Source organism: Sorex araneus, chromosome 1, assembly GCF_027595985.1.
Source record: "Sorex araneus isolate mSorAra2 chromosome 1, mSorAra2.pri, whole genome shotgun sequence".
Classification (NCBI taxonomy): domain Eukaryota; kingdom Metazoa; phylum Chordata; class Mammalia; order Eulipotyphla; family Soricidae; genus Sorex; species Sorex araneus.
Window position 1 is genome coordinate 5215652 of NC_073302.1, and position 10967 is coordinate 5226618.

General features: G+C 70.4%; 1 protein-coding gene across 1 annotated transcript in view; it reads left to right on the forward strand.

The window, feature by feature from the left end:
- Window positions 1-1097: 1097 nt before the first annotated feature.
- NIBAN2 (niban apoptosis regulator 2) overlaps window positions 1098-10967 on the forward strand; it is a 34625-nt gene continuing 24755 nt past the window's right edge. Inside the window, exon 1 of the mRNA XM_055141286.1 lies at window positions 1098-1302. Within this exon, the coding sequence (XP_054997261.1) occupies window positions 1248-1302 (55 nt within the window). The 5' untranslated portion in view covers window positions 1098-1247. The remainder of the gene's footprint in view (window positions 1303-10967) is intronic.

The window sequence follows — 10967 nt, forward strand, 5'->3', positions numbered from 1 at the left end:
CCGCGGGGCGGCGGGACGCAGGGTGGGGGCCGGAGCCTTGGCACCCAAGGGCTGGTCACCCTGCCGGGGTTTGAGAACCCCCCGGTTTAACCGCCACCCCCGCCACTGGGCAGGTCACAGGGCCGGCCCCAGACGTTCCTCCCGTTCCCTGCCAGGGACTGTAAGTGGCCCCGTTTCCCCCCCTCCCCGCCCGGCCCCAGTTTCCCAAGCCCGGCGGTGAAATGCCCATAGGCGGGGCCTGATCACAGCCCGCGGGGCGCCGGGACGAGGGTGGAGGCGGGGCTCCTGGGACCTGGACCCTCCCCCCGCCCCCTTCCCGGGGCAAGCGGGCACCCGGCCGTACCGACCGGCACACCTGGCGGGCGGGTCGGATCAAGGCCAGCGAACTCCTGGGAGCGGGCGGGGCAGCTGGCACGGTGCAGCGACCGGGGAGCGGGGGGTGCCAGCGCCACGGAGCGGGGACGGGCGCGGGGAACCCCCCAGGCCCAGACTCCCCAGAGCACCCCACGTCTTTTCAGATCTCCCCACCAGTCCCATTCCTTGGTTTCGGGCCGGTGCCGGGGCGCCTCTCCTCCTCCGGCTCGCATTCTCCGACCTTTCCTTTGTCTCTGTCTCCCGGGCGGTCCCCGCGGTCGCCGCCCCCCGCCCCTCAGGCCCGCACGCAGCTTGGGGGCGGGACTTGAGGAGGACGGACCGCCACTGGGCGTGGCCTCTACGGAATAGGCGGGGCTTAGGGCGGAGGCGGGGCGACTGGGCGTGGCCTAATGGGGGACTGGCATGGTGGGCGGGGCGGAGCCCAGGGCTGAAGCGCCGTTCGGAGGAGGAACGGACTCGGGGGCGGGGCCTCTGGGGAGGCGTGGCCTTGGGGGGCGGGTTGGAGCCCCGGGCTGCGGCGCCGAACGCGGGCGGGACGGACTCGGGGGCGGGGCCTTGGGGGCGTGGCCTGGAGGGGTGGGCGGAGCCCAGGACTGCGGCGCCGGACGGGGGCGGGGCGGGCGGGCTCGGGGCGGGGCCTCCGGGGGCGGGGCCGGGCGGGGCGGGGCGGGGCCGCGGGGCCGCAGGCTGGGGCGCGGGGCGGAGGCGACCGGCAGGGCGGACGCGGCCGGAGCCGAGCCGGAGCGGAGGCCGCGGCCAGGGCGGCGGGAGCGGGGCAGGGCGGGCGGGGCTCCATGGCGCCAGCGGCGTCCGCCTGAGCGGCACGGGCAGCGGCGGGCGGCGGGCGGACTGCGCCGCGGCTTTTCCTCGCCATGGGGGACGTGCTGTCCACGCACCTGGACGACGCGCGGCGCCAGCACATCGCAGGTGAGACTCACGCGGGGTCCGGCGGGAGCCCCCGGGCCACGCCCCCGCCCGGGCCGGGCCGAGCGGGGACTGGCCGGGGGTCCAGATCCCGGCGCGTGTCCTACTGCCCCCGCGTCCCGGCGCCCCTTCCCGCCCCCTGCGCGCGCCCTTGCCCTGCCCGAGGGACTCGGACCTGCCTCCTCCCTCCGGCCCGCCCCGGGGTCGCCCCGAGGCTCCCCCCGCGCCGTGCCGTGGGAAGGGTCGCAGCCTCCCCACCCCCCTGGGCTTCCCCGCCCGGAAGCGCTCCGGGCGCCAGTGCTGACCTTCCCTGAGTAACTGTCCCAGTTCCCAGCTGGCCCGGGACGCGGTCCACGTGGCCGGGGCTTGCTGTAAGGCCCATCAAGGCCCAGGGACAGAGAGGGGGCGCTGGAGGGTGGGGGGGCCTTGGGACCCCAGCGCCTTGCCTCCACTGGGGTGAGAGCCTGCTGACCGCCCGTCCCGCCCACACTCCCCCTTCTCAGGGAGGCAGCTGGTCACCACGCCCAGGGGACTGGGGGGGGGCGTCCTGTCCCCCAACCCTAGAGACTGGTGCGGTGGATGGGGGAGAGACGGAGGTGGCCGCGGTGCTGGGTTCTGTGCTCCGCTCGCTGGCCGTGGCAAGGCCACCTGGGTGCATCTGGGCAGCTGGTGCCCAGCTCCCGGCTCTGTCTGGTGATGGCCTGGCACCTGGGCGCCCTGGGCTCTGAAACGGGTGAATGATTTCTTAGGAGCTGTTAGGAGCCCCTTCGCGTAGCTGGTTCCGCACGCGGCCTGACCCAGACACGCGCCCACGTGGGCTGAGCCGCGAGCTCCTGGCTGCTGGCCTCTCCTGGCGGGCCGTGGCACCGTGCCCGCCCTGGCTGTCCTGGGCAGTGTTGGCACCTGCGTGCCGCCTGCCCGCGCCCCTCTCTCCCCTCGAGATCGGGGACCAGATGTGACCAGGTGTCCATACCCTCCCGAGGAAGCTGGGGAAGGGGGAGGCGCTGTCTGTGGACCGAGGCCTCTGGCGGGGGCCCGGCCAGGGGTAAGGGCAGTGCCCAGATGAATCTGGCCCACGGCACCCGGCCCAGCAGAGGGTTAAGTCCCGACCCGCCTCCTGGTAGGACAGGCCTGGACGCTGGGCGGAGGAAGGCCCAGGCGGAGCCTTCCTGTCCCCTCCCTGGGGCTCTGGAACAGTCCCTCCATTCACCGCCTCCCGCTGGGGCCCCTGGCCGCTCGGGGTGGGGTGTGCTGTGCTGTGCCCTTCTTGGTGGGGTTTTTCCTTCCCCCACCCTTGGCTGATTTCGGACCTCACCCCACCCACCCACCTCCTTCTTGGCCGGAGAGCTGCGAGGAAGGGGGAACCCGCCCCCTCCCCGCCCCCTGCCCCTGGGAGACCGCAAACGGGTGAAGTGCCCTCCTGGACAGGGGGGGTTTGTTTGTGCCCGCCAGGCCCCGGGAGGGGGTGCACCCACTCGGCGCCTGCTGGCCCTTGACGCTATTAATAGCCCCCTCCAAACACCTCAGATTCCTGCTGCAGCCGCACCTGAGGGGCTCCCGGGGCGGGCGCTCGGGGGGTGGGGGGCCGGCCTCCCCCCAGGAGGCAGTGGCCCTTCATACCTGCCAATCAAAACTCTGGGGCCGCAAGTCCACCTGGGGTGGGGCCCGCCCCGGGCCGGGTTCGGGTTCTGGGCCTGGCTCGCGGCGCGGGAGCAGGTGAGCAGGTGAGCGCCAGCCGGCAAGTCCCGGCAGAGGTCAGGCGCCTCCTGCCCACGGCGCCTTTCATCCCGGCACCCGGAGCCCCGGGCGAGCAGGGACTCGTCCGCAGCCCAGTGGTCCCCGGGGGGCCGGGGGCCAGAGCGCGGCTGCCTGTGGCTGCCGTGAGGGGGCGTGTGCGGACGCCGAGAATGAACGGAGCCAGGCTGGGTGCCCGGAGGCTGTGCCACCGCAGACAGACTTCCGATGGCTCCGAGGCCTCAGTTTCCCCTGGGCTGCGAAGGGAGGGGGCGTCCCTTGAGGGCTGAGGTCCTTCGCAGCCCTGAGATCTGGGGTTCTCAGATCCCCCACCCGCACCCCCCCACGCCTCCTCTAGACTCGAGCCCCCCGGGGGCCCGCGAGGAGTTCCCGCGGGCAGCCGCTGCCCGGAGCCAACCTCACGTCTCGCCTGTCTCTCGACCCCCCCCACTGTGCAGCAGCAAGGCGTTAGGGAGCCGGCGGGGTATTGGGGGCAGCCCCCCACCCCCGTCCCTTGGCCTGCTGCCCCCAGAGCCCTGGCGGGTGGGGGGGGGCCGGGCGTGGGGCTCCCGCTTTTCAGCTCCGCCCCGGGCTGGGCTCCGCAGAATCACTGCGGCCGGTGACTTCCGCAAGGGCCCACGGGCAGGCAGATGCGGCCCACTGGAGAAGGCCCAGTGGGCGGCGAGGGGAGCCCCCAGACCACGGGAGGCCACCCGCGGCCGAGCCCTCCTCCGCCTGCCCTCCGAGCCGAGGGACGGGCAGGGCCTGAGAGGGGCTTGGATGGGGCCCCGGGAGCCAAGCGGGTGAGGGGCTGAGTGTCCCCGTCGCCCTGGGGGGACCTGGCGTGGGGTGGGGGGCTCCTGCCCCTTTGGACCGTCTGCAAGGACTCAGCCGTAGCTCCAGGGATTGTGCCCACCAGGAGGATACTGGGGGGCCGGGACAACCGTGTCCTGTCCCGGGTATCCCCTCGGGGGGCTGTGAGGGTGCGGGGTCCCGGGCCCGCCCTTTGGCTGCCTTCACCTGCCCCTCACTCATTGTCCTGTAAAACACTGGCCGTGGGGCCAGAGCCACCGCACAGCAGGGAGGCGCTGGCCTTGCACGCAGCCGACGACGCGGGTTTGACCCCCAGCGCCCCACCAGGAGTGACCCCTGAGTGCAGGCTGAGCCCTGAGCGCCCCTGGGAGTGGCCCAGCCCCACCACACCCTGAAATAAGCAACCCACTGGCTTACGAGGAGCACCGGGAGCTGCCAGCCTGTCTGCCTTCACTGCGCGTGTGCTCGGGCGCCTGTGGGCACTCGGGCTAGTGCAGCGTCTCCACGGTCCCCTAGGACCTGCCCCCACCGGCTGTCTCTGCCCTTCCTCCCAGCTGCCCGCGCCCCCTCGGACCAGCAGCCGAGGGTGTTGAGTGGCGAGTGTCGGAATGCACAGCCCGTCTGCGTCTGCGAGTGTAGCTGGGAAACCTCGCCCACCTCCCCTTCCTCCGGGTCCCTCGACCTCGCACCCGGGAGGAGAGCCCCCGGGTCTGTGGCCTCGGGGGTCTCTGAGTCCCAGCTCCGTCCCTGGGAGGAGCTTCGGCTGTTTGGCCGCTGATGGCGTGTACGTCCCGGCGTCCAGACACCTGTTTGCCGGCTCATTCCGCGGTGCGTTGCTTTCTTTTCCCTTTGTGATAAATTTGATATTAAAGACTCTTATCTTGGGGCTGGAGCGGTCGTACAGCAGGAAGGCCGTTGGCCTTGCCCGTTTCTCGGGCACCCCGTAGGGTCCCCCGAGCACCGCCAGGGGTGATTCCTGATTGCAGAGCCAGGAGGAGCCCCTGAGTGACTCCAGGTGTGGCCCAGAAACTGAAAAAAAAAATTCATCTTATTTTTTTAAATTAATTTATTATCTTATTGAATCACCATGTGGAAAGTTACAAAGCTTTCAGGTTTAAGTCTCAGTCATACAATGCTCGAACCCCCATCCCTTCACCAGTGCACATGTTCCACCACCAAGAACCCCAGTATACCTCCCCCCTTCCCCCTCATCTTATTTTCGACCAGAAGGGCTGGGCTTCACTCCCGTGCTGCTCAGGGGTCCCGCCTGGCCGTGTGCTCAGGCATCGCCCCTGGCGGTGCTCAGGGGACCATGTGCTGTGTCTGGGACTGGGTTGGCCGTGTGCAAGGCAAATGTGCTACCCACTGTGCTGTTTCTCTGGCCAGTTGGCGCGCTGCTCTGAGTGTGTGTGTGTGTGTGTGTGTGTGTGTGTGTGTGTGTGTGTGTGTGTGACCCTGAGACCTACTAAGGACCACGTGGGCTGGGTGCACTGTTTCACGCGTTGCTCCGTGTGTGTGTGTGTGTGAGTGTGACCCTGAGTCCTACTAAGGATCACGTGGGCTGGGTGCCCTGTTTCACGCGTTGCTCCGTGTGTGTATGTGTGTGTGTGTGTGTGTGTGTGTGTGTGTGTGTGTGTGTGAGAGAGAGAGAGAGAGAGAGAGAGAGAGAGACCCTGAGTCCTAAGGACCACGTGGGCTGGGTGCCCTGTTTCACGAGTTGCTCCGTGTGTGTGTGTGTGTGTGTGTGTGTGTGTGACCCTGAGTCCTAAGGACCACGTGGGCTGGGTGCCCTGTTTCACGCGTTGCTCCGTGTGTGTGTGTGTGTGTGTGTGTGTGTGTTGAGACCCTGAGTCCTAAGGACCACGTGGGCTGGGTGCCCTGTTTCTCGTGAGTTCATGTTGCTGCCACACCTCCCGGCCCCTGTCCTGTGCCTCATTCCAGAACTGGGACCCCAGGTGGACCCCCAGGTGCTGATGTTGGCCCCCGGCCAGAGCCCGGGGTGTATTCATGACGAGTGTCACTGCCCCGGGGGTGACCAGAGAGGCGGCAGAGGGCGTCTCACTTACTTATTGTGCAGACAGTGTCTTGCCCCAGACGTGTTTGTTGGGGGGGCACGACAGGCTGTGTGGGGGGGATCCCGCTTGTTCCGGAGAAGCTTGTGCCCCTCCCCGGCGCTGACCGCCCCCCTGCACCCCGCTTCTCCCTCCTCCCGGGGCCTGTGGGTCCTTGGAGTGGAGAGGTGCCCGCGCCCGCCCCACGGCCGGAAGCTCTGCAGCCAGAGCCCGGCTGGACGCTGCCCTTCTCCAGGGTCGGGTCAGCCCCTGGGGGTGCAGTTGGGGACTCGGCAGAGTCGAGTCAGCGCCCACAGAACGCGCTTTTGTTGCCGTGGACCCCGCCTCCCCCGCCCCGCCCCCCTCCTTTCCCATGACCCCCGGCCGGCCGGCCCCTTCCACCCGTGGCCCTTTTACTGGTCGCCGCTGCCCGGTGTTTATTCTGCCTTCCCCGAGACTGTGACTCAGGGGTGTCTCAGCCCCACGCCGCGGTTTCTAATAAACATCTCCCCCAGGTCCCGGCCACTCAGGCGGCCTTGGGGGCAGGCCCCGCCCAGCCCCAGGTCCGAGGGTGCTGGTCCCTCGGAGGCTATTTTCCTGGGGCAAACTGAGTCACTGGCGTGTCCTGCTGGGTCTCTGCGACACACACAGCCTGCTCCCCCCCTCCCAGAATCTGTTGGGGGGGGGCTGGAGGCTCCTTTCTGGGCAACCCTCAGCACCTACCCGGGGGCAGAGCCCCAAAGGCGATTCTCGTGAGTGGGCACGTGGGCTGATGACCACCGCACTGGACACGTGATGGCCACGGTCTCTGGGCGGGCTGGCTTCTGTCTCACTTCCTCTGCGGGTGGGCCAGGCCCGACTCGCCGCAGGCTCTGGCTGTGGTCGCGGTGGATGGGGCTGGGCGGGCCCGAGCGCACTCTGAATTCCAGTGGTAAGATGAGCCATTGTTTAACTGAGCACGTACTGTGTGCCAGGCCTGTCTGTCACCTCCCACTCCCTGGGGATGGGGTGGGGGCGGCAGCCCGGGCCGGGGAATTTGGAGGCCCGTAAGCTGTGCAGCACGGGCTCCTGGGGACCCAGATCCGCCAGTCGGACGGGATGGAAAAGTCCTGCGAAGGGAGGGGCCGAGTGGGAAGGTGGGGCGGGCGGGCGTGCGGGCGCGTGTCCAGGGCCACGCCCCGGGCTCCTCCACAGCTGCCCCCCCTTCCTCTGCAGGCACAGCTCATGACTCACTTCACCCCTGCAGGGACTGGCATTCCTGAGTGTCCCCCCCCCCAGTCTCCAACTTCCCCGCAGGAAGGCGGCCTCTCTGGAGGGCTTGGGTGGCCGCTCCGGGGTCCCGGCGCCCCGGGAAAGCCGAGGAGGCCTCCCCGCTCCTCGAATCCTGGTGCCTGAGTCATTCCGGGCTGCAATCTTTTGATCTCAGGGTTTTAAAACTGGAAGAACAGGAAGTGCCCACATCTCTGGGTGCCCTCGGCCCCCTGGGACCCACCCGCTGGGTGATGTGCTGCTCCTGGCCCTCTGGGCGCCTGGCCCGGTCATCCTGGGGGGGCCGTGGCCGGGGGGGATGGGGCAGCGGGGGGCAGCAGCTGGACCCTGCTGTGCTGGCAGACCGCGTGGGGGCCTGTCCCGTCCCTGAGACTCCGCGCAGTGCTGTGGGTTCAGAACCCCCGCGGTCGGGAGGGTGTGTGCCGTGCCCCGCAGCTGACCGGGTTCGAGCCCTGGCACCCCGGCACCCCCAGGAGTGATTCCTTAGTGAAGGGCCCAGAGTCGGCCCTGAGCACCGCCGGGGTGGCCCCCAACTCCCCCCCAGAAAAGGAAAGAAGCGGCTGTGGGTGGTGCTGTCTCTGGGGGCTCGTGCCAGGCGGCACTGTGGCCCCCGGCCCCCACGCCAGCCGGCGGCCCTGGGCAGCTGGGCAGTGTGGGGACTTAGTGCCCCACAGTGGGCAGAGCAGGGAGGACGGATCGGCCAGAAGACAGCTGGGCCCCATGGCCTCGCCCTGCCCATCCCCAGCGCTAGACTGGTGGGTCCGGAGCCTGGGCCCGTGGCCCAAATGCTGTGTGACCCAGGACCAGTGGCTCTGCCTCTCTGGGCCTCTGTCTCCCATCCATCAGCCCCTCTGCGTGGCAACTCTTGGAAAACCCTTTCCTCGGCGGGCAGGGGTGGGGCGCGGCGGTGGCTAGAAGCTGGGGTGCACCCCACGGGGGGGGGGCGTGCTGCTGCCTTGAGTCCGGCCGCAGACACACTCGGTCGTTCTTGTCTCTGTCCCGCCGTCCCCGAGTGCTCCCTGCTGACTGTCCCTCGTGGGGCCGGGGGACCCTGGGACAGCGTAGGGGGCAGAGGGGCGGGGTGCGGGGCTGGGGGAGGGTATCTGTCTGGGGGCCCTGGGGGCTGAGGTGCCGGGGGGGGTGGGGCGGGGGGCAGCAGCCAGGCCTGGGCAGGGTGGATGGGGTGTCCCGGGCACCCTCGGGCACAGGCCGACTCGGGCCCCTCCATGGCAGCCCCCGCGCCCACCAGGGACGGGCCCCGGCCGCCCGCAGGCCCCGCAGCCCCTCCCGAGGGCAGAGAGGTCAGAGGGTCCGGCCCTGGGTCTGGCTCCGCTGCGGGAGCTGGAGCGAGGGGTCGGCAGAGGCCCCCCTGCGGGGAAGGCGCTCCCCCCCCGGCGGCAGAGGCAGAGTGAGGCTCGGTCTGCGGGTGCCCGCCCTGCCAGCCCCCTGCCCGCCGCTGGCCGGGCACAGCTGGTGCCGCCTCCCACCCCCGGCCTGCCTCGAGCAGCGCCTCGGGCCGGCCCGGTCACTCTGGCCCAGGAGCTGAGGTTTTGGGTCACACCTGCCGATGCTTGGGTTACTCCTAGATTTACTTCTGGCGGTGCTCGGGGCATCGAACCCGAGCTGGCCACGTGCAGGGCAGACACCCTGCCAGCCCCTGCTGCTGACATCGGGCCGGCCCTGCTGAGTCTTCCTAAGGAGTCTGTTTGGGCAGGAAGGCCCGGCCTCCTCCTCCTCCCCCTCCCCTGCCCTCCCTCTCCTCCTCCCCCCTCCTCCCTCTCCTCCCCCTCCTTCCCCTCCCCTGTCCTCCCTCTCCCCTCCCCCCTCCTCCTTCCTCTCCTCTTCCTCCTCCCCCTCCCCTGCTCCTCCCTCTCCTCCTCCCTCTCCTCCCCCTCCTCCTCCCCTCCCCTGCCCCTCCCTCTTCTCCTCCCCCCTCCTTTTCCTCTCATCCTCCTCCTCCCCCTCCCCTGCACTCCCTCTTCTCTTCCCCCATCCTCCTCCCTCCCCTGCCCTCCCTCTCCTCCTCCCCCTCCCCTGCCCTCCTTTCTCCTCCTCCCCCCTCTCCTCCCCCCTTCCCCTCCCCTCCCTTTCCCCCTCTCCTCCTCCCCTCCTTCACCCCCTCCTCCTTCCCTTGTCCCCTCCCCCCTTCCTGATTCCTCCCCTCCTCTCCCCCGCCCCCTGGCAGTGCTCAGGAGTTACTTCTGGCTCTGCACTCAGGGACCGCTCCTGGCAGTGCTGGGAGCCCATATGGGAGGCCGGAAGTGGAACCCCGGGTTGGCCTCACACAAGACGAGGTCCCCCCTGCTGTGCCCTTACTCAGGCCCAGCCTGGACCTCCTCGAGTCCCGCCCACTGTCCCGGGGCCTTCTGGGGTGGGAGCCGGGGTGGCCTCCTGGCCCTGCCCTCCTGGGGGTCCATGGCCGTGGCCTGTCGAAGGTGCCCCTCAGGTGCCCATCGGGCCCGTGTTTGCCCGGTGCCAGCTTGCCGGGGTCGTGCCCTCGCGGAGCCCAGAGCCCCGTGTTCCGGGTGGCCTGACGCTTTGCGAGGCGGGCGCCCGTCTGGACCCCTTGGTCAAGCGGCGTGCCTGGCCTTGACCCGGGAGGCACCGACCGTGGCCCCTGCCCTGGAACCCTGGCCCGAGTCTGGGCTCCTGCCTCCCTGGAGAGCCCCTCCCTGCCTCTGGGGTACAAGAACATTCTGGAAGGCGGCAGCCCACGTTCCTGGCACGGGCGAGGGTAATTGGCAGTTCTCTCATAGCTGAGTCCGGGGAGCCCGGGGTGTCAGGCTCTGTCACCGCCCGGGGCTGCCGGGGGCTTCTGGGGTGGCCCGGGCACCTGGGGGCGGGGCGGGGCACACTGACAGTCGTCCTCTGTGGCAGTGTGCTTGTGCGGGCCTGGGGAGGGGGCCCCGGGGCGGGTCCCACGCAGCTTCCCTCACCCCGGGCTTGGCCGGCCAGGACCGACCCTCTGCCGTCCGTCCCCCGCCCTGCGCTCACTTCATTCCTGGTAAACTGAGGCCCGGGGAGAGAAGGCGCCCCCCCCCCCCGCCGCCCCTGCAGCCGTCGCCCCAGACGGCCGGTCTGGGCGGGCAGCGATGGCGCGGGCGGGGCTGAGGTTGTAATTTTGCAAACTGAGTAAACAAACACGGCCCTGGCGGGAGCCGCACAGATGAGCCATGCCCGCCGGTGCCCGCCCGGGTCCCTGGTCCAGAGGGCAGGGCCGCTGCGCCCCGGGGCCCTGCCCGCCTCTGCGGAGGGGGTCCCGCGGGCAGAGGGGTCGGGGGACGGGGTCCTCCCAGCCGCCCCCCTGTTTCCCCTGCGATTGTGCCGAGAATCCCACAGGCTGCTCTGGCCCCCTGGGGTGGGGGGCGCCCCGTGCCCTTTGCGGGGAGCCCTCCCTCCTGCAATGGCTGCCGCACGGGGCCCTGGGGGTGGGGTCCTGGGGGTGGGGCCCTGGGGATGGGGTCCTGGGGGTGGGGTCCCCCAGCTCCATGGCCCACCTGGTCGCTCTCAGGAAGGCCTCTGGGCCCGGCTCTGGGCCCCGAAAGGGCTGTGCACATCCCCCCCCTCTCGCCCCGGCTCTGGGTGTGTTTGGGGGACCAGCCCGCCCCCCCCAGGCCCCTCGTCGGGTTCCAGCCTTGGGGCTCGGCTCTGGCCGCCCCGACCCTGGGCTGGCATCCGGCTGTGCTTGCGCTGACACTGGGTCAGGTCGGGACGGCCGTCGTGGGCCGGGAGTGGGGGCGCCCAGGTGGGCACACCCTGCTCTCTGTCAGGGCCGCACCCCCGTGCCTGGCAGCCCGAGCC